Raw genomic sequence first — 27,608 nt, 5'->3', positions numbered from 1 at the left:
AGCCATCTGGGGGGCTCCTTGGCTTGTGGGAGCATTAACCCAATTTCTGCCTCTGTTGTCACAGGGTCTTCCTGTGCATACCTGTGTGTGGCTAGATTTCCCTTTTGTAAGGACACCAGCCATTGGATGAGGGCCCATCCTAATCCAGTATGACCTCATTTAGACTTGATTACATCTGCAAAAATCTTATTTCCAAATAGGTCACCTTCACAGGTTGGGAATGAACATGAATTGTGGGGGTGGGGGACACTATTTGATCCAGTACAGCAGGACAAGCGTAGAAGCAGGGAGACCTTTCCAGAGCTCATTGCCATATAGTTTCCATTAGGTGTCTGGACCCACTGAAACCCTGTGGAACCCTCCTCTCCTTAAATTTTTTTAAAAATTTTTTTACCATCTCTGAGGGCACTCAGGAGTGGGATTCCCAGGCTGGAAATCACAGTCCTCCAGGTCAAAAGGTGTTGGCCTTCCTGGCTTCCAGGCAGCTGGGGCAAGGCCCAGAAGCAGGAGGCAGGCCGGGGCGCATGGTGTCTTTCTGTTGTTTCCAGTGCTGACTCCATTAACCTCAGCATCCTGCTTCCCCTCATCTTTGCTGTGTTGCTGCTTCTCCTGGTGGCGGCCTCACTCTTGGCTTTGAGAATGATGAAGCAGCAGAAGAAAGGTGATGAGACTCAGCCGCTGGTGCTGAGCTGGGGCTGGGCGGGGGGCGGGGTGGGGGGAGCCGATGGCTGGTTCTGCCTCCACATTCTCAGGGTAAATGCACCCCTCCCCTCTCAGAACCCACAAGGACCCGAGGTCTCCTGGGGTGCTCTCCAGTCCCCCCACTCCTGCCATAGCCTGGGGACTCTTGTAGTCAAGGCGAGGGGCGGGGAGCACTGCTTTTCTCCTAGATGTATGTCTGGGGCCTAAGTTTTAAGTTTCTGTGCTCCTGAGTATCTAGGCTTTTGAAACTAAGAACCAGGAGAAAAGAACCTGTTTCTTTGTTGCCTCTAATGGGGGTGGGGTGGGGGTGGGGGGAGAATCAGGGGTAGAGGCCAAGGGGCAGAGAGAAATAGGAACCACCAGCACTGAAAGCTGGTCCATAAGGTTCTGACCTAGCTCCTGCACCCCACTCAGAGGGCAGCCTGCATGGGGCACCCGTGTACCAGGCACAGCCAAGCAACTGGAAATGCAAGGAAGGGATGGGCTCAGCTGCCCAGCAGCCCCTGGCCCACTCAAAGACTAACCGGAATTGGGTGGATCACAGGAGACAAGACAGACCTAAATCAAGGGCCATGGAGCTGGGGAGGGAGGGGTTCGGCACCCGGGGTAGCTGGGAAGGCAGGCATGACTTTGAGTTGACTTCCGAATGATGGATGATGGTGGAGACCCAGGGGCATCTCGGGCAGGACTTCCGGCAGAAGTTATATGTGCCTGCAACTGTCCAGCAGGAAACTTAACCACACGGGCACCAAGGGCTGGCAGGGCCACCAGATCAGCTGATGACAGTTCCTCGATGTGGGGAAGATTGGCGAGGTCTCCTTATTTCTCAGGTGGAGAAGGGGCAGCTTGGAGAGGTAGTGACCAATGTCACAGAGTGTGTCATCTGAGGAGTCAGAATTGGAACCAGGTCTCACGTCTCTGAGTCTGGAGCTGAATCCACCTCTTATCTTCCAGATTTCTCTTCCCCAGACCCGGGGGCCCTGTGAGTCTGGAGACGGGCTTTCTGATTTTGATTGTTTTTGTCTTTTAGCTGCTGAGCCATCCCCAGGGCAGGTAAGAGAGCTTCTGAGGTCAGATCAGAGACACCAGATCGCGCCTTCCTCTCTTTCCTCATTGTCCCCGGAGCGCTGTTGTCCAAACCTATCAGACAAACCGTGTCCTTGTGCTCACGGCCCAGCTGCAGAGCCTGGGAGGATGGGATGCTGGAAACAGACAGAAGGGGGGAGGGCGGGAAGGGGGTAGGCATGGGGGCTGCAGAGGAAGCTGGGAGAGGCGGGCCCAGGGAAGCTTGGCCCCGTAACCCTCTGTGGAAGACGACCAACTTCCTCTCCCAGGTGATGCAGCCGCTGGAGGGGGACCTCTGCTATGCAAACCTGACCCTACAGCCAACCGGAACCTCCCACGGCTCCTCTCAGAAGAAGGCCTGCACAAAGCCCTCCTCCTCTGCCCTGGAAAACCAGCAGGAAGTGGATTATGTCACCATGGTGTGTACCTGGGGCTGCTGTGGGCCTTGGAGCCAGATAGGCTTTCTCCTGCCCATGTGGGCACAGAGGAAGAGGGGTGGGTGCTGGGCAAAGCCACAGCCATTGAAAGACTTGCCTCTGGAGCTCCCCTCCACACCTCCCTCCTCCCCAGACTTTTGGCCTCTGGACATGTCTCTACAGCAGTCCTTGGCACTGGAGGATGCAGAGTCCCATCAGACATGGCCCTCATGCTGGTTGGGTCACAACCCAGACAGGTTGTGACCTAGAATTCCCTGTGAAGGGTGCTGCCCTTGTTCAGAGTCGAGGGAAGGTCTTCTGCTGTGATTGGAGCTCAGGGAGCTGGCAGAGGGAAGGCGACAGGAGCTGGAGTGTCTGGGAGAAGACTTCAGAAGCCCTGAAGTTAGAGGGCCCTGAAGTCAGAGCCCTGAAGGCTCTGTTTCCCCACCTCATCCAAGGCCTCCTCCATGCATGGGCATAACCTCCTGCCTGCTTCTCTGACCCCTTGGGCATCTTTATTGCAGGCCTCCTTTCCGAAGGAGAACATTTCCTATGCGGCTCTGTCTTGGGAGCTTTTGGATCAGGAGCCAACCTACAGCAGCACAGACGTCCTCGTCACCCACGTTCCCAGAAGGAACCCTGAGGAGTCCGTGGAATATAGCACCATAAGGAAGCCTTAGCCTAAGCTCCAGTCCCCCCTCTCCAACCCCACACAAGGCCTGTGAACATGTTCCTGTTTTGTCTGCTTTCTGTCCCCAGTCACTTCATGGGAACCAAATGGTGACTGAAGCCTTGGTCTGGTCCAGCTAGCGTCACTTCCAGTTCCATCTGGGTTCGGGGCCTGGTCTCAAGGGACTCCAGAGAGGTAGACGGGAGTCTCTCTACATCCTTTTTCCTCTCACACGGCTTGGGAGGGGCCTAGGGATAGGCTCTGGAGCTGCCAAGGGAGTAATAAAGATAATGATAATAGTAATAATTAACCTTTATTTATTGCCTACCACATATGGTGGGCTGAATAATGGCCCCCAAAGTTATCTATGTCCCCATCCCCAGAACCTGGGAACATGGCAAAGGAGCTACGTGGCTGTGTGAAGTTGAGGATTTTGAGATAGGGAGAGTATTCTGGATTATCCAGGTAGGCCCTAAATATAATCACAAGGCTCCTTGTAAGAGGGAGGCAAGAAGGTCACAAGAAGAGAAGGTGGCAGACGACAGAAGCAGAGGTTGGAGAGATGTGGCCAGCAGCCTCCAGGAGCCAGAAAGGGCAAGCAGTGGATTCTCCCTTGGAGCCTCTAGAAGGAACCAGCCTGCCAACACCCTGACTTTATAGGACAGTGAAACAGACTTTGTAATCCTGGCCTTCAGAATTGTAGGAGGATAAATTGGCATTGTGTTACCGGAGCCAGTAAATGTGCGGTAATTTGTCACGGCAGCAACAGGAAATCCACATGCCATGTGGCACCTTCCCTAAATGCTTTACCTGCAGTAACTAGTTTTGAGTCCCCACAACAACCCTATGAGGGCTCCTTTGTTATTGCCCCCATTTTACTGATGAGGAATCAAGGTTCAGGGAGGTTCAGTGACTTACCAAGTTTTATCGTTAGCAAGTGGATAAGTCGAAATTTGAACTTGGGCACTTCGGCTCCAGAGTCTGGAGTCGGGGCCACTATCCTGCCCTGTGTCTAAGGAGGAGGGTGTGTGCGTGAGCCACTCACACAGGGACAGTTAGCGAGTATTTACAGGTGTCGGACTTCCAGTCTCTAATTAGAGTCCTGGCACCCCTCCCTCCAGACTATGTCCTGAGTCCCAGCATGGCTCGTTGTCTCCGTGGTTACCAGCCGAGTCCAAGCAACCATCCAGTCCCCTGCCTGTCGTCCTTCTTTCCTTCTCAGCCCCAGAGTCCATTCTCCTCCCAGCAGTCAGAGTGATCTTTTAATTTTATTTATTTATTTTAAAATAGTGGTTGAGCTCATTTATTTTTAAAAAAAATTTTAATGCTTATTTATTAAACTTTTTTTGATGTTTATTTATTTTTGAGAGACAGAGAAAGAGCACAAGCAGGGGAGGGGCAGAGAGGGAGGGAGACACGAAATCCAAAGCAGGCTCCAGGCTCTGGGCAGTCAGCACAGAACCCAATGCGGGCTTGAACCCATGAATCAAGAGATTATGACCTGAGCCAAAGTCGATGTCTCACTGACTGAGCCACCCAGGCACTCCAATGCTTATTTATTTTTGAGAGAGAGTGTGAGCTGGGGAGGGGGAGAGAGAGAGGGAAACAGAGGATCTGAATCAGACTCTGCACTGTCAGGACAGAGCCTGATGCGGGGCTCAAACTCATGAACCATGAGATCATGACCTGAACCAAAGTTGAATGCTTAACTGACTGAGCCACCCAGGTGCCCCAGAGGGATCTTTTTAAAGCACAGATGTGGTCACTCACTGCTTATTACCTTCTGGTGGCTTCTTCTGCAGCCCAGGAGGTCCAGGGGATACATGGGTCCCTGTCTGCCTCTATGACCCCAGCTCCAGCCACTGTCCTTCTGACAAGATGAAGCTTGCTGTTTTCTCAGGGCATTGACAATTGCTGTGTATCTTCTTTCTGGAATGTTCTTCCCACAGATGTGTGACTAGTTAGCTTCTTCTTTTTTTAAATGTTTATTTATGTTGAGACAGAGAGAGAGAAAGAGCACACTCGTGTGGGGCTGGGGGGGGGGGGGAGAGGGGTAAAGAGAGAGAGATGGAGAGAGAGAGAATCCCAACCAGGCTCTGTGCTGGGTCTTGATCCCACGAGCCACGAGATCATGACCTGAACCAAAATCAAGAGTTGGACGCTTAACCGAGTGAGCCACCAAGGCACCCCAGACTAGTTAGCTTCTTTGTACCATCACATCTTAGCTCACATTGTCCCCTCCCAGAGCAGCCTTCTCTGACCACCCTAATGGCAGTAGTCCCTGCCACCACCCTTAATATCTCCCCATTGCCCTGTTTTACCTCCTTCATAGTGGGTACTGCTTTATGAAATTCATTATTGGCACGTGGGTTTATTGTTTCTCCCTCTCAGCTAGGCTCTAGGCTGCCTGAGGTGAGGGTTTTGTCTCATTTACTGCTGTATCCCCTGTGCATAGCAGGTCTCCTACATGGCGGGTTCTTGAATGTTTTTATGTTGCCTTGAACGAATAAATAATGTGATGGTCCAGATGTGGGAACACAGGGCAAGCTTTCAGGAGCAGGGACGCAAGTATCTGTCATTCTAGGAAGGGCCACCTGGGCAGCCCAAGGAATTTCAGGATCAAACTCCCAGAATCATGAAGTGGAGAGATTTCTTTCATCCTCCTGAAGCCAGGGGAAAGAGGATTCCCTATGATTCCTCCTGACTCCAGGACAAAGGTCTATTACTTCACTTAGGTCTCTTTTGGTGGAGGCTGGGATGAAGCATCAGGGAGAGGAGTCACAGCTTGGGAAGAAATGATGAGCTATGCCTGGGGTTACAGGCAGTTGCCCCCACAGGTACAGGGGCCATAGAAGTGTTTAGGGGCTGCTATTAATGACCTGGGGTTGCCTGACTTCCCACAACCACAGACACCCCAGGCGGTGTGGGGGGAGGTAGACTTGGTGGATGCCCATCCCAGCATGTGTGGCTCTCTGCTCCTGTTCCCACTTCCTGAAAGATGATTGATTCCTTAGAACCTCAAGAACTGTTCCATCCTGGAGATTTGCAGAGCTTGGGCAAACTTAAATATTACTGGACTGGTCATTGAAGCTTGTTGGGTTAGTGAGACTGTTTTTGACCCAGCCTACTTTAATTAATTAATTAATTCAGAGACAGTGCAAGTAGGGGAGGGGCAGAGAGAGAGAGGGAGACACAGAATCCGAAGCAGGCTCTAGGCTCTGAGTTGTCAGCACAGAGCCCGACGTGGGTCTCGAACTCATGAACTGCGAGATCATGACCTGAGGCAAAGTTGGACACTTAACCCACTAAGCCACCCAGGTGCCTCTGACCCAGCCAATATTGAGATTTACAGAGCAGGAAGTGCCTACAGAGGGATTTTTAAGTGGAAGAGCTCAAAGCAGAGCAAAACCAGAGTGAGTCGAAGTATAAGAATAACAGAGAGCCTTGGGCCAGTGCATTTTAGCGATTGTGCATAACGTGGCTTTATTGCTGAGTTTTTAGGCGGTCAGCACCTCACAGAACTTATAAGTACATGGTTATTCTGGATAGTGAGGCACTCATCTTTTCTGGTAATCTATCACAGACACCAATTAGTGTGCTGGCACTTCTGACACAAATCTAGAAACCCAGGGAAGTTTAGAATTCAGCTCAGTTTGATTTGGTTGGAGGAATCTGGTTGCTTCTGCCTTCATCTTGACGGTAGATATGGGCTGGAGATGGAAAGTTCTGGCAGCCTAGCTGAACTGAGGAAAGGTAAATCCACTTAGAAAGACAGATCCACTCTGATCACTTTTAACTGCCTTATTCAAGCTTCTGAAAAGGTGTCTGTCAGATATATTGCTGGAGATAATGTTTTAATCTGAAATTCCAGCCATCTGGGTTGGTGGCTGTCTGAAAAGGGACCTTCTCGTGTCCTGAGAGATGGGGTTGGCTAGCTCATGACATCTGGGAAAGCAGTCCTGTCCAATCTACATTCTGCAGCTGACTGGTGGTCCTCATGGGAAACATTCGGGGTCTTGGGGTTTGGGTCATGACTGCAGGGATCTGCCCTGCCTGCAGCCCAATTTGTTCAAGCTTGAGCTGACGTTTAGAGAGTGCTTGGGGGAAGTACTTGGGGTGGTGGGGGGAGAGGGGAAGCAAACACATGTAAGAGGTTTGAAAGGAAACCGTTTCATAATGTTTATAGATTGGTATCCTGGTATTGTCTCAGCCATATCCGGCTGCTCCTTAAAGAATTTGTTAAGGCAGATTTTGGGTGTCGGACTAGCGCCTTTACTGCAAGAGCGAAGAAGTTCAGATATATTTCCTCTGGTTTGAGTGAGAGTGACATTTGCCATTTTTGCTGTATGGTTTCCAGAAAAGCACATTCTGTTAAGACAGATTCCAAGATATTTAACCACTCGGCTTTGACTGAGTGCCTAATTATTTATAGCATGTTCTAAAGTTGCTGGGGTTTCCCTCTTTTGGTTTTTGAATTATTAATGTTTAAAGATGCCACAAATTATAGGGTTTGGACAACCTCCTTTTGAGAACTGTATGCATATTACTGGCTTTCAGGAGACGCAGCCTTTTTGAGAGTCGATTGAGAGAGAAAAATATACGGGGCTGGTAACTTTCAAAATACATGATTGGGGGAGGGTGCCTGGGGGGCTCTGTTGATTAAGCGTTCCCTGTTGATTAAGCGTTCGACTTCGGCTCGGGTCATAATCTCACGGTTCGTGGGTCCGAGTACCGCATCAGGCTTTGTGCTGACAGCTCAGAGCCTGGAGCCTGCTTTGGATTCTGTGTCTCCCTCTCTCTCTGCCCCTCCCCTGCTTGTGCTCTGTCTCTCTCTCTCAAAAATAAATAAACATTTAAAAAAAAAACCCAAACCCCAAAATACATGATTAGGGTAAGTGTTGGATTGAAGTGACGCTGAAGCTTACCTTTGCATGACACCTTGAAAGTAGAGTTCATAGCCACTTAGCCTTGGAAAGGCCAGACTGCTGGAATAAGTTGATATCATGCACCAATAATTTTTTTTTTTAGATTAGGAGGGACTATTATTGTGGTCAGCCTTTTATTTTACCAAGTAGGTACAGTCTTTTCCAATGTAAATGGAATTGGTAATTGATCGGATTGTTGAAACTGTTGGTTAAGTGAGGGAATTGTAAAGAAATATATGCTTCCTTTAAGGGACTTCTTTTCTACTCAAGATATCGAAATGTGTAGTAATTTACTAGTGTTCTGATGTAGACCTAAGCTTTTTCTTTGTTTACTTGCGGGTCTCTTGAAAGAAGGGTTCATTGCTGTTTCTGCACAATGTGTTTCTGCCCACGTTGTACTGTCCTGGAGCCCTTGTTCCAGTTTCTCGGACATGGAGCAAGACATTGTAGACACTTATGAAGCAATCGGATTGCGAAACCTTTCTTTGTTTTTATGGTTTTCCTCCCAATATTTTATAATTTTCTCACTCATTCTGAATTTGGTGGCATTTTTTTTTAATGACATGCTTTTATTGAGTCTTTCCAAAGCATTCAATCTGTTATTTTTTTAGAAATAGCTGGGGTTTTTTGTTTTGTTTTTTTGCTCACACTCATTTCACTGGTCAATATCTTTTCTGTTTACACTTTTAGTTGATTAGTTTATACATGGATTAATTAGCTGACATAATTATAACCAATGTGTATGATTGACCATGAGATTGAAGGGTTTTGGCTAATCTAATCTACGGTTAACCTAATCTTTGGTTAAGAGAGGGTTTGGTGAAGAAAGTTTCTACTAAATGGTTATGATCCGAATTTCATAAAAGAATGGACATTTGAGCACCCCCAAGCCAGAATAGTAGGAAGGTTTCCCAAGAAAGGACAATTGATAGCTTTCTGCCAATATGATGTGTGTAATTGCCTACAAATTGACTGATACTTTGTCCAGGATGGTGCTCACATGTGGGCTAAGGGCTGGCAGACACTGATCTTATTCACACTGGACATGTTCTCTGGACATGAACTCTCTCTGCTGCATTCCAGGGGTTGTGGCCTAGGGTTCCCCCCAACCCCCTAGTAATCCTACTCATCTGGATGCTGACTAAGGTTGTTGTTTATGAGGGCCCCATGGCCCTCCATCCGTTGGGAAGAGGGCCCCTTGACTCAGTCCAATTCCGCCTGCTCAGCACAACCCCTTTCCCAAAGCAGCCCACTGTGACCACAAACTCACATGGCCCTGTCTTGAGGGCGTGTGGTTCTTGCAACAAGAAAGGGTGATTGATGCTCACCTGCTGAAGGAATCACTGAGGACAAGTTCAGAATTAAGGAGGAGGTTAAGACTTTGCTCCTAAGGGTCACGAATAGAGAAGAGACATTCTAAACCTTTGTGTCATAGAATATCTACTTCAGTAGAGAGGAGGTGTTTACTACAGGTTCCAGAATAAAAATTCCATCCTGGGGGGTTTCTCCCACATCCCTCTCCATCACTTTCCTGTCTTCTGTGATACAAAGCCAGATGTCCTCAATTCTGTTTTTTACTAGCTTATTGCTTCATTTTAAGTTATAAAGTATTTGATGAGTCTATATAATGTGTGTATGTGTTATAAAGGATAATGAAACAAACACCCATGTACCCGCCCTCCCCCCCTACTGAAGAAATGGTCGCTCATTATTTGGCTTCTTTTTTTCCTTCCAAGGAGGGAAGCAAACATACCTTACCTTAGTCCTAAGCATTAGGTAGCTTAGGGGTCCCACACAGCCCTTGACCCGCTCACATTGCCTTATGTTAATTAGCAAGGTGGTCAGGTGAGTTGGTCTGCATTATGTAGTATTCTGTACTAAACTGACAAATTGATGCCACTCTTCTTATTTTAACATTATTTTTCTCCCCCAATAAAACCAATGCCCACTTGTGCCTTTATGTTATTTAAGAATCTGGCAATTGGTTTGCCATTCTGACAGCAGCCACATAGAATTTCCTTCTGGCATTCCCACGTAGGATGCTGCCCTCTGTCAAGGGTAGTGAGGGTTTCTGTGACAAAGAGGCAAATGTCTCAACCGCTGGTCTCAGCCATGGTGCCCAGTGCCTGCCCACTGGTCATTGGAAAGAGTTGCAAAAGTTCAGATGATGACTTCATTTCAAAATTTCACACAGCCTTTGCAAGATTAATAATGAGCCAGAAAAGCAGAAGGACTAAACCCCAAAGACCTCGTGATCTCCCACCAACTCCTGGCAAGTCAAAGTAGAATGGGTGGAGAGGTAAAGTGTTTTATCTTAAAACACAGTGAGACCTGAGAACAGAAGAAGGAGAAACAGGAGGTAAAGTGAAGGAGAGGCTTCCCCGGAGTGGTGTTGGTGTAAGTCTAGGCTTGCTTTCCTGGGGTTGCTATCCTGCAGTTGGATTTGGTGGAGGCAAATCCCTAGGGGGTAAAGTTGCTTGGCTCCTTTGCCCTTGAGACCCAGTTAATGGTAATTCACTGCAGTAGGCCTACTTTCCAATAGCATCTGGGCAGGTCTGGAGGCAGAGTCTTGAATCTGCATTGCGAATGAATGTCCCCCACTGGCATTGACTCTGCTTTAGTGTTTGTCCTGGGCCAGGCTGAAATTGTTACCAGGGCTGCACTAGGATGGCAGGAAGTCAGCATCAGAAGGGGAAGCTACCAGTTCAAGCCTTCCTTTCCCTGAGAATCCCAGGGGTCCAGGGAGGGCCATGCCAGCATGCTAATGGGGAAGAATTCAAGGTCTGGGGTTAGACACCCTGGGGATGGGGTTCTGTCTTTTACTTGCTGAGTGGCCTTGGACAATCATGAAATGTCTCTCAGGGTCCAATGACTCCTCTGCCTAACGGAGTTTAACCAAAGTGCCACAGCCTATGTCCTGTGATTTCAAAGTAACCAAAGTAACCAAAGTAACCTTCTGGTTCCCACTGTGGGACCTTGGGTCCCCACCAATATCCCTCCAGCAGATCCCAGCTATCTCTGAGAAGTCTCACGGGGCTAGCACCCACATGACCCACAGAAGTCTCCTTCAATGCTTTATTACAGCAAAATGTTAGCATTTATTTATTTAAATGTTTATGTATTTATTTTGAGATAGAGAGAGAGCACGAGTGGGGAAGGAGGGGAGAGAGAGAGAGAGAGAGAGAGAGAGAATCCCAAGCAGGCTCCATGCTACCAGTGCAGAGCCCAGCATGGGGCTCAATCTCATGAAACACAAGATCATGACCTGAGCAGAAATCAAGAGCCAGATGCTTAACCAATTGAGCCACCCAGACGCCCCCCAAATGTTAGCATCTAGTAAATATGAATGGTGATACATGGGCATTTCCTTTTTGTTATGATATTCTCTGTACCTTTTGATAAGCTTCAACATTTCAGAATTAACAAAAGATTTTCATGTGTTCATACAATGGAATACTATGTAAGCATTAAAGCTAATGAGGGTGAAATGAACAACGCCCTGAACAACAGTGGGAGGGGGGGGTGTTAGGAGTGCTGACTCCTGTGCAATTGAAAATCTGCATATAACTTTGACTCCCCCAAAGCTTAACTACTTAGTCTACTGTTGACTGGAAGCCTTACTGATAGCATAGCTGATTAACACTTATTTTTTATGTTATATGTATTACATACTGTATTCTTTCAATAAATAAGTCAGAGAAAAGAAAATGTTATTAAGAAAATCATAAGGAAGAGGGGTGTCTTGGTGGCTCAGTTGGTTAAGTGTCCGACTTTGGCTCTGGTCATGATCTCACGGTTCGTGAGTTCGAGTCTTGTGTTGGGCTCTGTGCTGACAGCTCAGAGCCGAAGCCCACTTCAGACTCTGTGTCTCCCTCTCTTTCTGCCCCTCCCCCACTCATGCTCTGCTCTGTCTCTTAAAAATTAATAAATGTTAAAACATTTTTTTAAAAAAGGAAAATCATAAGGAAGAGAAATGCCATAGTGGACTATATGGTATTTATTGAAAAAAATCTGCATGTTAATGCACCTGTGCAGTTCAAACCTGCATTGTTCAAAGGTCAATCGTATATATATACTTTAGAGAGCAATTCCATTTTAATATAAGGTACATGTTTTGAAACAGTGGCATCACAGATAATTTTTTCTTTGTTTTGCATTTCTCAAATTTTGTAATTAGACATGTGTTGATAATAATGGCTCATGCAGTTAACCAATAGCCACCAATAGAAGTTGACTATCCAACCCAGTGCTCAAGTCACAAACACAAGTCTCATTTACTTCTTCCCCAGACCTATGTGGGGAAGCCACCTACCCCAGTGTTCCCAAGGCTGGAACCTTGCCTGTCCACTTTTGGGTGTTCTGATCTGCCTTCCACACCATGCTTCCTGCTGCCCGTTACTCTTGCAGATTGCTCTGGACCTGGGTACCACCATTCCTCGCCAGTGAATGTCACTGGTGACACAGTGACAGCCTTTGGGGGAGTACTGATCACCCCTTTGCTATTCTGCCCAGAGCATGAGATAACCCTTCTCTGGCTCTTCATGGCTCATCAGAAACCAGTCATGCAGTGAGACCAAAAGAAGAGGATGCACCCAAGTCAATAGCTCAGAACTACTGCACAGACCAGGGTTCAGACCCTCCAGGGGTTCTTACTTGACAGCGGTAATTTACATAATCTGGGGTCCAGCACAAAATGAAAATACGGGACTCCTTGTACAAACATATTGAGATGATCTCAAGATAGTGACAGCAGGGTATTAAACTAATCACAGGGCCCTTCCAAATGTGGAGCCCCAAGTGACTGTCCAGGTGGCACACCCACAAAGCTGGCCTTGTTTGGGAGGCTTCCATATCACTTCTCAACTGCTTCCACGTGACCATAGACTACTCTTGCCTTACTCCCACTGGAAAAATTCAGGCGTCTTCACACCAACTGACCCTGGTCCCAAAACCAGGAGGAAGAACTTCCCCTCATTCTAACCTGAGGCTTGCCTCCTGTCTCCTCATCTGCTGTCCCTGCATCGACCTCCTCCTGGGGTGGTTGAAAGTTGGGTCATCTGTTTCCTCTACAGGACAGCCTACGCCCACTCATAGGGTGAGGTCTGGCTCCACAGACCCAGTAAGCCAATTGGTTTATAGGGTGACATCAGTTCATTACCTAAGTTTGATTGTTAATAACCTAAGTCTGGGTATCCAGTCTTAAATGACACCATGTATGGGACACAGTCCAGTTTCATGGGGAGAGTGACAAGTTCAGCTCAGTTCTTTTTCAGTCACTTTTCATTAAAGATTTGAAAATATTGGGACCCAGCCTTCCCCAGGATTACCATGGAGTCCTAAGTTGCTTTTTCATGACTAGTTTATAGCTAACACACCCCCATTTTCCTTGGAAACCACTCTCTTCCACTCGTGGTCAATAGGCCTTGGATGGGACCGACTCCTCCATGTGACCCATTTCAGTCCAATGAGCATTAGATATAGGACTTCATTGGAAACTAGTAGCTGTGAGGATGTGACCTGCACCTGCTGACAGTCATGTGACCCCACAAGAAACCTACCTGTGAATAAAGCTAAGTTAGAGGGTAGAATGTTGATAGACAGAGACAGATGCTGTTGTCTGAGTCCCTGGATCCAACTAAACAGCATCGCCAGGCTTCGCACTTACACAAACCAATGAATTTTCTTTTCTTGTTTAAGGTGGTTTGACTTGGGTTTTGTCACTGTCCATCAAAATGATCCTGACCACAAGAGTTCTCTGTTTACAGACAACAATGAAACCTGGGTGGCTTATGCTCAGGGCTGTGGAAATCAGATGAGATAACTTATATGCAGGTGTTTTGCAAACTGTAAAAGGCTATTTGAATGGAATGACCAAGGAAGTACAATTGGTGAGTGGCATAGCCAGGACAAAACCTAGTTTTTTTTTTGATACCCCAAGCCCCATTCTCTTCTTTAGCTAATGAGCTGCCTCCTGCTCTAAGCAAATCCGTGAGCAGGCAGGTGGTGAACAGGGCAGGGGGTGGACAGGGCAGCGAGTGGGCCGGACAAGCAGGTGGTGGTCAGGGGTTACTCTGTGTGGCCTTCTTTGTGTTTGTGGTGCTGCACTATGATGTCTGGAAGAGACCCTGCTCCTCAGGTATGCGGGAGTGAGGGTCTCTGAGGGCACGACTGCAGAGCTTACCTGACCCCTTGCCTCTGTCTGTCCCAAGACTCCCTTCATGGACCAACCTGTCATCCCCAGGGGTCGGTCAGAGCTCTGGCATTTTTGAGTTTGACTGGATGTTTATTGGCTCAGATGTTTGGCAATGTTTAGGGAGGGGGTGCCAACTCTGCTGCTACTCATCTGACTCTGCCAAGCTTGGGCCATAGATCTTTACTCCAGGTACTTCTCAGAGGTACACTGGGGAACCCCTCCCTGTCTTGGACATGGACTGGAAGGGATTCTTATCTTTGGGGCCCCCTCCTGGAGCTTTGAAATTTATAGCCCTTCAGATCAGCCCCTGAGCCGGGACTCAGTACTTGGTAGTCTGAGAGAGCTGCAAGCATTTGACCCACGGGCCGACTTCCCACCACGCGAGAACAAAGAGTCCATGACCTTTAAAAAGTCTTCATAGACACTGAAGTCCATGTGTCATATTGGGCAAAGGTCAGATGGGGCCTGAATCATCTCTGTGCCAGCCCATTGACCCGCCCCATCTGCCACACTCAGTTCCTTGGGGGTTGGGAATGGGCCTTGTTCCTGGGTGCTCAGGAACACATGATACCCAGCAGAAGTTTGTTGAATTCATTCTCAAGATTCTCAACAGTGACGTCCGGTTTCAATGGGGGGCGTGTGGGATGGGGCAGTGGTAGGCTATGGAGAAATGGCCCCAATCACCTTTTTCTTCTTTCATGTCCTCTCCCTTGAAGCCCAAATCCCTAAGGTCCTGACAAGGGCACTGAGAAAGATGGAGGCAAAGATATAAGATGACAACGGTTGGTGTGTCTGATGGGGCCTCTGGAAGAGGGAGCATCCCTACCCCTTTGCCCCCAGTCAGGTCGAGTCCTGGGCATTCTCAAACTCAAAGGCAAGTAGTTCCTAAAGGAGTGCAGGGAACGAGGTCTGGAGAGAACAGCATGCCCCTTCCCCCCATACCAGGAATAAATACAGCCAGGGAGGCAGGTGTCAGAGTAGAGAGGACCTGAGGAAGAAGGGGCCACAGGAGTTGCACGTTCAAGCTGTGTTCATAGCGTCACCAGCCATCAAACCATATCAGCCTGATTTCGTTAAACATCTGAACCCTCCAAGTCTCCTTTTTTTCTGGATTTCATGCTTAGCAAACAATCCCCTGAGATAATGTGGCTTGGCATCTAGAACAATACATGAGTCTTGACGAGCCTGCCTGGAGAGATGGATCCACTCTTGAGTGAGTGAGCAAAAGTGGGCTCTGACCCTACAGAGCTGGGGGCTACACACTGGACCGCTGCCAACACCCTACATGAGGACACTCTGTGACCCCCTCAGCACAGCTCTTTGCCCTCTCCTGACCCTATCCCACTGCATGTCCAGCTGTCTAAGGTTTGAATCTGGGCTCTGCCACTTATTAGCTGGGTGGCCTCAGGTAAGTTTCTTGTTGTCTTTCTGCCTTGTTTACTCTTATTTATTTATTTATTTATTTAATGTTTATTTTTTGAGAGAGTGCGTATGCACATGTGTAAGTGGGGGAGGGGCAGAGAGAGAGGGAGGCACTGATTCCAAAGCAGGCTCCAGGCTCTGAGCTCTCAGCACAGAGCCCGACGCGGGGCTCGAACCCACAAACCGTGAGATCGTGACCTGAGCCGACGTCGGACACTTAAGCGACTGAGCCACCCAGGCTCCCCATTGTTTCTTCATCTATAAAATGGGATTAAAATGAGGGGCGCCTGGGTGGCTCAGTCGGTTGAGCATCCAACTTCGGCTCAGGTCACAATCAGGTTCCTGGGTTTGAGCCCTGCATCGGTCTCTGTGCTGACAGCTCAGAGCCTGGAGTCTGCTTTGGATTCTGTGTCTCCTTCTTTCTCTGCCCCTCCGTTGCCTGTGCTCTGTCTCACTCTATCTCTCAAAAATAAATAAATTTAAAAATAAATTTAAGATGAGATTAAAATGGGGTTGCTGTAGGATTGAATGATGTAAGGTCCTTAGAACGGTGCCTGGCACATTGCTTTATAAAGGGTCTGCTGTTATTTAAATTTCTACAATTCCTACCAACTGTGACCTTGAGCAGTGACTTTATTTTTTTCCGTTTCACCTCCATTTCCCTACTTATAATATGGAATTAATAATAACCCTTACTGGAAAAAGCATGTGGTAAGTATTAAGTCTCACAGCATATGTTAAAGTATTTTGTAAACTATAAAATGCTCCACAGATGAATCATGCGTTAATTTTTATCATCTATGATTAACAATTATTAGTCTCACTGGGTCCCTCCAGATGATAGTGCAGAAGATGATTTTATACTTCTCTGTTCCCAACCTAATGACACCTGACAAGGGGAGGAGAAGGGAGAAGAATCTCAGGGAAGACTCTCCCCTACAGAGGACGAGGCTCCTGATGGGCTGGAGGGGGGCTCTGCCTCATCTGGGCTGAGTCTTTACCAGCAATGCCATTTTTTCCGAGGGTTGAGGACTTCTCAGTGTGAAGCTGGGAGGGGCTGGAAGAAGCAGGGTGCTACGTTCCTGACAGTCCCCTGGAGGTTTGCTCTGATACATGGCAGATCTGCTTTATAGTAAGCAGACTTTCTGGGAGTGGTGTGGATGCAAAATTCAAATAGCAAGGGAGGAGGAGGGGGACAGGAGGAGGAAGGGGAGGGGAAAGGTTTGCTTTGCCTTTAAAAGGTCCTTAACAAAAGAGGAGGGATAGAGACCAAGAACACATTATCACTGGCCCTGCCTATACCTTGTGAAAGGAGGTGTGTGTGTGTGTGTGTGTGTGTGTGTGTGTGTGTGTTGGTGGCAGCTAGGGGCGGAGGACTAGTTGTTCAAGACCCTTAAAAGTATGCCATTTGCAGGGGCTCCTGGGTGGCTGTCGGTTGAGCGTCTGACTTCCGCTCAGGTCATGATCTCGCAGCTTGTGGGTTCGAGCCCTGAGTCAGGCTCTGTGGTGACAGCTCAGAGCCTGGAGCCTTCTTTGGATTTTGTCTCCCTCTCTCTCTGCCCACCTTCCTCTCTCTCAAAAATAAATAAACATTAAAAAAGTATCCCATTTTCAGAAACACAAAGCATTCAATAGCACCCTCATGTGGATGGATCAAAACTGTCTGCCACTAAGCAGAAATACAAATAAGGAGGGAGGGAGCAGACTTTGGCATCAGGGTCAGTGAGATAGGAATCATCTGTTAGGGGATTCTTGAGTTCTGCCTGTTTAAACGATTATTTTCATAGGACCTTGTTACCTCGAGGAGCAGGGTGAGGTCTGGGGAGGTTTTGACTGGTACAGTTAGTTAAGGGTTAAGATTTCCAGATCTGTTGTTGGCTGTTGGCTTGGAGCTCTCACTTGGCCCCAGAAAACCTCCTCTGGTTGGCCGGTGGGAGGCAGGTCCAGGGCCACTGCGGACTGGAGAAGCACATTACTTGAATGCTGTGCAAGTTGGCAAAGGAGCTGTGGGCTCCATTCTCACTTGCCGTCTCTAGGGACTGCTTCTCTTGCCTGAGAACAGGAGGCCAGAAGCAAGGAGCACACTGGGATTCGTTTAGAGCCACTTCAGATTTCCTGTTTAACAGTTCCCCAGCCTGGTGCTCACCTCTGGCTGTTTACTTCCAGCAAATCTGGGTTTCCTGCCCACAAAATGAAGGAAGTCAAAGCCACTCCCCAGAACAGCTTCTAGGAAAAAAATGTTAGTGGACCAACACTGGTGAGTCCTAGATATTTTCTCACAAAAGACACCAGGAAGCCCAAATTAGAGGGAGGAGTAGTTGGGGAGGGAGGCCTGAAGAGTTTGGAAAATGGCTTTGAGATATTGGACTGAGTCACCATCATTTCCTGCTGAGGTTGTCCAAGAGAACCAGCCAGCACCACTCCCCAAGCCAGCTGCCTGCTCTGGGATCTGGGCAGGACAGACAAATTGGTCAAGGGAGTCTCAGACCCGCCAGAGATCCTCAGTGATGTAACACACACTTCATTTATTTATCTGAAAGCGGCCAGAGCCAGCAAGAGAGGAAAACAGGCAAATGGAAACATTCTAACAGGGAACAGTTAACTTTTACTGGCTTGTTTGTTTGTTCCTGAGCTGAGGATGGAAATCGGGCAGGGCTGGAGCTAGTGCTCTGGCTTTGGTTTTACTTTTTTTTTTTTTTTTTAAAGAACCCCTCCCCCTCCCACCATCGACACTACCTCATTGAGGTACAATGGACTCATTTTGAAAGTAAAATCTCCTCACCTATGGGTACAGGTTTTCCTGTAGAATCAGATTCTTTTACCATAAACATTGTTTAAGTGAAAAAAAAAGAGAAGGATAAGGATAAAGGGTGTGGAAATCACAGGATGAACAGTAGACAAGAAATGTAAAGGAAAAGTACAAGTGAGGAGGGGGGTACTGGAGATGACCTCTTGGCTTTCTCACTCAGCTAGAAGTGTTAGAGCAGAGTCAGAGGGAATGGAAATCCCTTGTAAGACACAGACGTTTTGTCCTTATTTCCCTGATAGTTCCATTTTTTTCCAACAAGGACTAAGCCCTGGATGAATGGATGGACATTCCACATCTTTCTTCCCCCTTGGTCAATGGTCTTTCTGAGATGCCACAGAGGAGAGTGACTTTGGCTTAGCAATTAGTTGCCCCTCCTGGAACAAGGTTAGCATGTGGGTGTGCATCAGAGTGCTGGTGGTGGTGAATTAGGAAGTGAGTCTCTTTGTCCTGATTCACTAGCATCTGGGGCAAAGCTCCGTGCTTCATTTTCCTAGAGTTCATGTTAAGGCCCTGGCACAGCAAGAATCCAATCCGTGGGCTGTTCCTGAGTTTCCAAGCCTCACCATTGCTCTTGACCGCTCTCAAGACTATACTGGTAGCACGAGAGGGCTAGGAGGTCTCTCAGTGAAAGAGAGGCAAGGTTGTTCACATGTTTTAAATTATTTAGTTGCATCAAATATTCAGATTTGTGAGAATAATAGCAACTCTATTTAAAAACTCCAAGCATGTGATGGATGAACTCAATGTTTCCAAGCAGTTCCCAGCTTCCAGCCCACACTCCAGGAATATTCTAAGAGTTACTCAGGCTCATCTGGGTCATCCTCTAACTCTTGGGACTAGCTAAAGTGCAGGTACCATCCAAGGCTGATGATATTTGGCATATGTTTTCCATATAAGTGAATTTTAATGAGAGGTTTTATTGTGCCCCATGCTTCACCTCCCAGAGAAAGGAAATATTCAACCTAGAAAATCAGGGTTGGGATGTTCACATGGAAGCCTTGATGAGTGAGTGAGGTGGGTGTGTGAGCTTAATCCCATGGGACTGTGCCCATGAAGAATGTGTGTGTGTGTGTGTGTGTGTGTGTGTGTGTGTGTTTCTGTTTATAGAACTGCCGATCTTCTTACAAAGATTCATTATTTTACTATGAAGTTGCTCTGGAGCCCGAGATATGTGCCATAAAAACAACCACCATGCCAGAGAAATACATATTTACATCTACATATTTACATTATATTATCTAACATCTTCCTTCAAAAGACAATAAGCCAGGTATTATTATTCCCATTTTATAGATAAGAAAAGTGAGGCTCACAGATGTCATTCAAAGTCATATCAAGGTCTGTTTGATTTCAAGCCTGGGGTTTCTATCCACCATACAGCAATGTGTCTTCTCTAGCAAGTTTTAAAAACTATCCTACATAAAATCTGGAAGTCCTGTCAAAACATTAAATGATACTTTCCCCTCTGTAAAGGTAACTTCTGGGGAGGCGAAGGGACAGTATGTGGAAAGGTGTGTGGGGGGGATTCCTGGGAAGCTGGCAAGGTTCTGTCTTTTAATCTTGGTAGTGGTTGCACAGAGGTGCTCACTTTGTGATAATGCATCAGGATATACACATATGATTTGAGGTTTTCTTGTGTTTGTTATACTTCAATAAAAACTTGATCTTAAAAATCATTCTTTCTGGCAACTAATGTTGGAGGGGAACTCTGCTTCCCATGGCCAATATGTTCTAATGAATCAACAAGAATTTCTTGGACTCTATCATATAGCAAACTTAAGCATAATACAAGTATGTTTATTCCCTGCCCTTCTACGTAAAGGTTCTTAGGTGGATCACATTAAAAAATCATTCACAATAATAAAATCACATTAGGAGGAGGTGATCAGCATTATATGAAAAGGAAACTTTCTATACATACATTACTCTGTCGGTTACCGGAAGGTTTGAGTGCAGCTTCTGCTGTCAAGATGCTCACAATCAAGCTGAAGAAACCAAGCATTCACAAGTACTAAGTAGACATTTGTCTTCAAATATATTGGAAGTTGTCAGAACAGGCTCTCTCCCAATTCGGTGGTAAATAAACCCAAAGGAAGTGAAGTTCTTGTGGGTTACATCCTATATTTCATATGTGGGTAATTGAGGTGGAAAAAGTCACACTAATCAATAATTTGACAACTTTGACTTCCAAATCTTAAAGTACCAACATGAGTATTTACATCTTTATAAGATGTTTTAAACTTGGAGAGACTCATATATCTAATTACCAGGATGCTATTGTAATTGATTTGTAATTATGTGCCTTTGCTTGAATGCACATTCTACTGAGGCTAGATTCACAACCTCAAAGAATTACATTTTACTCTAGTTTACTTCAGACTGTAACTGTTTTAAAACTTCCTGGCTGGGGTAGTTGTTATACATTTCTCTCTTTCTCTATACGTTTAGGGGTTCAGGGATCTGGAGGGAGAAGTCACGTGGACTATTTAAATTTACAGATGCACTTCTGTTAGTTGATTTTCCTTCACTTGTGTCAGAAATAGCCAGTGTGGGGGCACCTGGGTGGCTCAGTTGGTTAAGCGTCTGACTTTCGCTCAGGTCATGATTTTGTGGTTTGTGAGTTCGAGCACTGTATCAAGCTCTGCGCTGATAGCTCAGAGCCTGGAGCCTGCTTCAGATTCTGTCTCTCTCTCTCTCTCTCTCTTTCTGCCCCTCCCTTGCTCACACTCTCTCTTTCTCTCAAGAATAAATAAACATGAAAAAAAGTAAATAGCCAGTGTGATGCAGGCCCATTCGTCTGAAACTTTAGTGTGCATATTTATTTCCTAAGGATTGTTTTAAAATACAAATTCAAATAGTAGGTCTTGGGTGGGGCCTGAGATTTCCCATTTTTAACAAGCTCCCAAGTAAGGCCAGTGCTGCTGGCCTGTGGACCACACTTGTACAGAGAAAAAGGTATTAGACTTGGAGTCATGGTTCCTGGCTTTTAGTACAAGCTCTGCCATTTACCACCTTATTTTCTTGCACAAGTCACTTTATCTCTCCGGACTTTAGTTTCCTCAAATATAAACTGTGTAACAGGGGAATAGAGTGGATTGGATTATTTCAGAGCTTGCATTCATGGAATTTTTATTATTTGTTTATTTAACATTTATTTATTTACTTAAATAATCTCTACACACAATGTAGGGCTCAAACTCATGACCTTGAGATCAAGAGTCACATGCTCTCCTGACTGAGCCAGCCAGTGCCCCACATTCATGAAATTTTTAAAGTGATATTTTGATTTAAATAATCTCCGAGTGTAGGACCTATAACCTCCAAGTATAGGACTTTAGTCAGGGGACTAAGAGATAAATTGGTATTAGCAAAGTAGGAAGCTCAATGAGGAAGGCAGAGAAAAGGATGAGGCAATAATGACTTCTTGTGGCAAATATAGGCTCTGATTCTTTCAAGGTGATGGATTTTGGATTAAAAGACTTGCCTAGAGAGAGGCTGCTATGTTTCCCCAGCGATCACTCTGAGAGGAAACCTACATTATTGGGGATTGAGTTGCATAAGAAATTTGAATGAGGGAAGCAAGGGATGAGTTACAGCTTTGAAACAAGCAAATGCTTTCCGGTGGGCTAAGAGCAAGTTGTGGCCGGAGGGCAGCTTTCTGGAGCCAGGAGGGAGTCTAATTCCTGCTGTAGATCATTTCTATGTGTGATTGCACCCAAGTTGGCCAGGAATTCAGGTCTGTGACCACAACTCCCAGACATAACAGGGCCGGAGCTTGTGAAGGAAGGGTGAGAGGACAAACAGCCAACCAGAAGGGTCACGGACGGGCAAGGGTGCTCAGGGTACACAGGAGTTCAAATGGATCTGAGGCAGGAGGAAGTGAGTGAGAAAGGGACACAGGTGACTTAAATAAATGAACAGAGATCCTGACAATCTGAGGCGTCGGCCCCTCCCCCAGTGTTTACGCAAGCCTGTTTTGAGCAGCAAACAGGATCCAACAGAAGGGGCTCCCAGGCTCACAGATATGGACTGGTTTCTCTTTAAGTCCCAAAGCCAAGTCAGGGGAGTGGAGAGAACTCTTGCTGATGGCGCCCTCTCCCAGCGTTGGGATGGGGGCAGGGGACTACCGGAGATCTTACCTTATGAAGGACGTGCTCATTGAAGCTAGCTCCCCACTGGTAGGAGTCCAGTCTCTGCTGGTCCATGCCCGGCGTGGAGCCCACTGCTTCTCGCCTTCCAGCGCTCTGCGTCAGCGCTCCCAAAAGCTCGGTCCGGGCTCCGCTGGGTGCGGCAGGCTCGGGTCTAGCCCCGCGGGCCCAGCCGCATCCGGGTTCAGCACTGGACAGCTCTCACAGAGGTTGCGGCGCTGTACCGGGGACGCGGTGGGGGGTGGGCAGGCAGGCGGCGGTTCCCCTTCGCAACCGCGGCGTTTCAGCACCAGGAACAGCGATACCGTCTCCCCGCGCCCGGGACCGGAGTTCTGAGATCCCGTCCGCCCAGAATCCCCCGTCTTGTGACTCCAGGGTGCTGGCAGAGATACAAGATTTCAGTCTAGCTGGTGGTCCGTGTGTATCTGGTTCAGCTACCGGACTTCGGAGGCTCAGCGTCTGCTGCGTTCCCAGGGCATTGCGGTCCCAGGAGCTCACTCTTCCTGATTCTCAGTGAGCGAGCATCCCCGTCATACCACGCAGCTCAGCTCTCCTCCCGTGTTTGCAGGGGCGAAGTCCTGCGGTGCTGGCGCAGCTTCTGTTTTGGTCCCGGACAGCTCCCTCCAGTATGTATTGAGGTTCATAGACGATGGGCCATGAGTGTCCTTGAAGTCCTGAATTATTTTGCAAAATTCTGCTTACCCGCATTTTCCCAGGGAGAGGGTCCAGAGCTTTAATTACACTCTCTAGCGTGCACTTGACCCACAAAAGGTAGGAACAGTTGGCTCAGGAAAGGCAGACTGGTGGCTTAATTAAGAGTACAGGCTCCAGAGTTCAAATCTGGGCTCTGAAAATTGTTAGTTGTATAACCTTGAGCAAGTTACTTAACCTTCCCCAAGTGTTCACAAAATAGAGATAATAATAGTACCTACTCTCTGGTGGTATTCTGAGGATTTAGTAAGTTAATTCATGTAAATAGCCTTAAATGGTGCCTGACATATATTAAAAACATAAAGAATGTTAACTATTATGCTCTGTGAGCAGGGAGATGAGAAGCTCTGGTTACCTCATGTAAACACCAGGGGAGGCCTTCTGTTGGGACCTTCCATTTGCAGTTACATCACTATCTGGAAGAGGAGAGCATAGGACTGGGCACCCTGGGAATTGGGGGCTGAGATTTTGGCTCTGGGTGTTGTCCTCCTATGATGACCCTGGTGTTCATCAGGTGGCTATCACTAGGCACAAGTCCTATTACCATTGGCCATTGGTCAATATGGAGGGAAAGGGCCAGGTCTAACGTTAAAAGGGTGTGTTTTACTCCTGGATTTCAGCTTCTTTTTGGCTAATGGCCAAAATGTACATGAAAATGTACACGAAAATTTTTCTTTTTTTTAAACCATAAATCAAATTTCATTTATAAAGTGTTATTATTACTGAAGTCTGTAGATACTCAGTGAGTAATGATTAAATGAATAAAGGCAGGGAACTGGTGTGTTTGTGTGTATGAGATTCTCATTAGGCCTACTATTGGGGTTCTTAGACTGAGGTGAATAGATAGACTTTAGGGAATTGTGAACGTTTGAAAACATTGTCAGAAGTTTTACTTATATGCATTTTTTTCTGGGGAGAAGTCCCATAGATTTCATTATGTTCCCTAAGTTGTCTATTCAAAAAACTTAAGGACTAATAGCTTGGAGAAGATCTCATCACAACTTTCTCTTGGGCTTCCTCACCATCCATGACTGTCATAGATAAGAAGGTTCCAGAAGCCAATGGTAGCTTTCCCTTGAGCCTCACATTCCTGGGAAATTTTACCCTTCTCAGGGCCTGCTTCTGAGCTCTGAGGATTCAGAAACACGATTTCATCTGTTTTCTCAAAGGTTATTAATAGCACATATTATAGAGGATCCAAAATGATCTGGAGTTGATGACAGAAGACTTCCCTGAGAAATGATATTTAAGCTGATATCTGAAGAAAGAGTGAGCATCAGTCAAATGAAGGGAGTGATAGTGTGACTCTAGGAAGAGAGATCAGCATGTACAAAACCAAAAGGAGCTGAAAAAAGACTAGCCTGACTGGAGCTACAGAGGTTGAGGAGAAGGATGATGGGAGAAATGTCTAGAGAGGTAGGTAAGGACAAGATCATGTGGGCTATGTTAAGGGTTTTGGACTCTATTTTAAGAGCAATATGAAGCCATTGAAGAACTTTAAGTAGGGGAGTGACATGGTCAGACTTGGAATTTAAAGATACTATTCTGGTTGCTGTGTGGGCTAAGAGCCAAGAATAAATTTGCTCATTTTTTCTTATTGATTTATAAAATCTCTTTATATATTAAGGACATTAATCTCTTCTGTCCTAAATATTTTATTATTTTCTACAGATTTTTTCAATTATTAACTTTATGCTTTTGTCATACTATATTAAAGTTTTTAATTTCTAAGTTTTGAGTGAACAATGCTTAGGCATTAGCCAGGCAGAGGATAACAGAAAGCATATTGTTGAGCAAATAATAACAGTAAAGGAAAATAATCACTATATTTTACACTTGAAACTAATATAACACTGTATGTTAACTGTACTAGAATAAAATAAAAAACTAAAAAAAAGTGAAGAAAAATAGATATTCTTTAAGGAATGTGTCCATTAAAATGTAATAGGAAAAAGATCAATTTTCTTCATTCTAGGGCTATTTATGTTCAAATAACTAATACTGTTTAAATTTTTTTTAACGTTTATTTATTTCTGAGAGACAGAGACAGCAAGAGTGGGGGAGGAGCAGAGAGAGAGGGAGACACAGAATCCGAAGCAGGCTCCAGGCTCTGAGCTGTCAGCACAGAGCCTGACGTGGGGCTCGAACTCACAAACCATGAGATCATGACCTGAGCCAAAGTCGGAGGCTTAACTGACTGAGCCACCCAGGCGCCCCTGAAATAACTACTACTACTACTCATTTAAAATGACATACCTTGTGTGATTTCTATTCTTTTAAATTTGCTAAGGTGTGTTTTGTGATCTATCTTGGGGAATGTTTCAGGTGAACTTGAGAAGAATGTGTATTTTGTTGTTGGATGGAGTATAACAATCAGATCAAGTGGATTGATAGTGCTCTTCAAGTCAACTATATCTTTATTGATTTTTGGCATGCTAGATGTATCAGTTAGTGACAGAGGGTTTTGAAGTCTCCAACCATAATTGTGGATTCATCTTTTTCTCTGTTTTGTTCTGGTTTTGCTTTGTGTATTTTGACACTGTTTTTTAGATGCAAACACATTTTTTTTGAGAATTGACTCCTTTTCATTGTGTAGTGCCCCCTTTATTAGTGATAATTTTCTTTTCTGAAGTCCTCTTTGTCTGAAATTAAAATAGCTACTCCAGCTTTCTTTTGATCAGTGTTAGCATGGAATAACTTCCTCCATTCCTTTACTTTTAAGCTGTTGGTGTCTTTATATTTAAAATGGGTTTTTGTACTTAATAGAAACCCATGGGGGAGGGGAAGGAAGAAGAAAAAAAAAAAAGAGGTTAGAGTGGGAGAGAGCCAAAGCATAAGAGACTCTTAAAAACTGAGAACAAACTGAGGGTTGATGGGGGGTGGGAGGGAGGGGAGGGTGGGTGATGGGTATTGAGGAGGGCACCTTTTGGGATGAGCACTGGGTGTTGTATGGAAACCAATTTGACAATAAATTTCATATATTGAAAAAAAAATAAAAAAAAATAAAATGGGTTTTTGTAGACAACATGTAGTTGTCTTTTTTTTTTAAAAATCCACTCTGACAATCTCTTTTAATTGGCTTATTAAGCCATTCATATTTAGAGTGATTATTGATATATTTGGATTAGTGTCAGTCATGTTTGCAATTGTATTTTATTCATTGCCAAGTGCCTCTTCCTTCGGCATTCTCTGGTTTTAAATGAGCAATTTGTGTAATTCCATTTATCTCCTTTCTTGGCACAACAATAAAAAAATTCTTCTTTAAAATCTTTTAAGTGGTTGTCTTAGAGTTAACAGTATATATTTTTAACTAAACTAAATCCACCTTCAAATGATGACATTCCTGGTTCACGTGCAGTGTAGGTACCTTAAAAACAGTATTCCCAATTTCTCCCTCTCACCCTTTGTGACATTGCTGTCATTCATTTCACTTATCCATATGCCATAATCATTAAATACATTGTTGCTATTGTTACTTTCAAGTTATCCTTCAGAAAGATTAAGAATAAGAAAGATAAGCTTTTATCTTACCATCATTTATTAGCACCCCACCCTTCCTTTCACTTCTTTTCCCTCTTTATCTCCCAACCTCTATCAGATATACTTTTTAAAAATAAACACTTTGTTTTAGAATTATTTTATATTTACAGAGGAGTTGCATAAATAGTGTAGAGAATTATTGTACATCCACACCCAGGTTACCCTACTATTAACATTTTTACATTTGTCACAACTATAAACCAATGTTGGTATATTATTATCAACTAAAATCCATACTTTATTTGTATTTTCCCAGGACCCAATCCAAAATATCACATTACATTTAAGTGTTATGCTTCCTTAGGCTTCTTAAGACTATGAACAATTTTCAGACTTTCTTTGTTTTTGATTACCTTGATAGGCTTAAGGAGTACTGGTCAGGTATTTTGTAAAATGTCCTTCGATTTGGATTTGGCTGATGTTTTTCCCTTGGTTAGACCAAGGTTTTGTGTTTTTTGAAAGTAAGACCATGGAGGTAAAGTTTCATTATCAACACATCATATCAACAGGTTGTGTTATAAGTAAGACTTATCACTGATGATGTTAATTAACCTGGATCACCTCACTAAGGTAGTGTTTGTTGGGTTTATCCACTGAACATTTATCCCTCTTTGACATCCTTTGTTTTGTTTTGAACACTTCTTTCTTTCTGGAACTAGGATTTTAGGATTCTAGCTCTGGGGTTATCTTGTTGATTCTGTCCTCTTGGAATTAGTAATTTCTTCAAGAAGCCCTGGTTCCTTTTATTGGCAAGTGGTATCAGGAACCAAGATCGGGGTACTTGACATGTTTGTTGCTACTGGGGTATTGTCAGGTATACTTTTATTTTCAAAGTTTTCCAATGAATAGAAATCACATTTTAAATGTTATCATAGTTATATAATGTGTAATTATCATCTTCTGTAATTTTTACAGGTTTATTCTAAAATGTGAACACCTTCCCAAGCCTCCAGGATTTAAACTGCTATCATTAAGCAAACACAGTTTATGTGCAGGGCTAAATAGTA

At 45.4% G+C, this 27,608-nt stretch overlaps 1 protein-coding gene across 10 annotated transcripts in view; it reads left to right on the top strand.

The window, feature by feature from the left end:
• Positions 1-27,608, top strand: part of CD300LF (CD300 molecule like family member f) — a 103,126-nt gene that overhangs the window by 12,884 nt on the left and 62,634 nt on the right. For 7 of the 10 annotated variants that reach the window (XM_042914624.1, XM_042914620.1, XM_042914623.1 and 4 more), the window contains exon 2: positions 27,517-27,605. In XM_042914624.1, the coding sequence (XP_042770558.1) occupies positions 27,517-27,605 (89 nt within the window). Of the gene's footprint in view, positions 1-548; positions 662-1,656; positions 1,825-2,036; positions 2,187-2,707; positions 3,049-13,475; positions 13,667-14,687; positions 15,380-27,516; positions 27,606-27,608 lie in introns of those variants that run through there. The other 3 variants (XM_042914625.1, XM_042914626.1, XM_042914627.1) reach the window with 3 other exon arrangements.

This window comes from Panthera leo, chromosome E1 (assembly GCF_018350215.1).
Source record: "Panthera leo isolate Ple1 chromosome E1, P.leo_Ple1_pat1.1, whole genome shotgun sequence".
Lineage (NCBI taxonomy): Eukaryota > Metazoa > Chordata > Mammalia > Carnivora > Felidae > Panthera > Panthera leo.
This window is presented reverse-complemented; position numbering and strand designations above follow the sequence as displayed.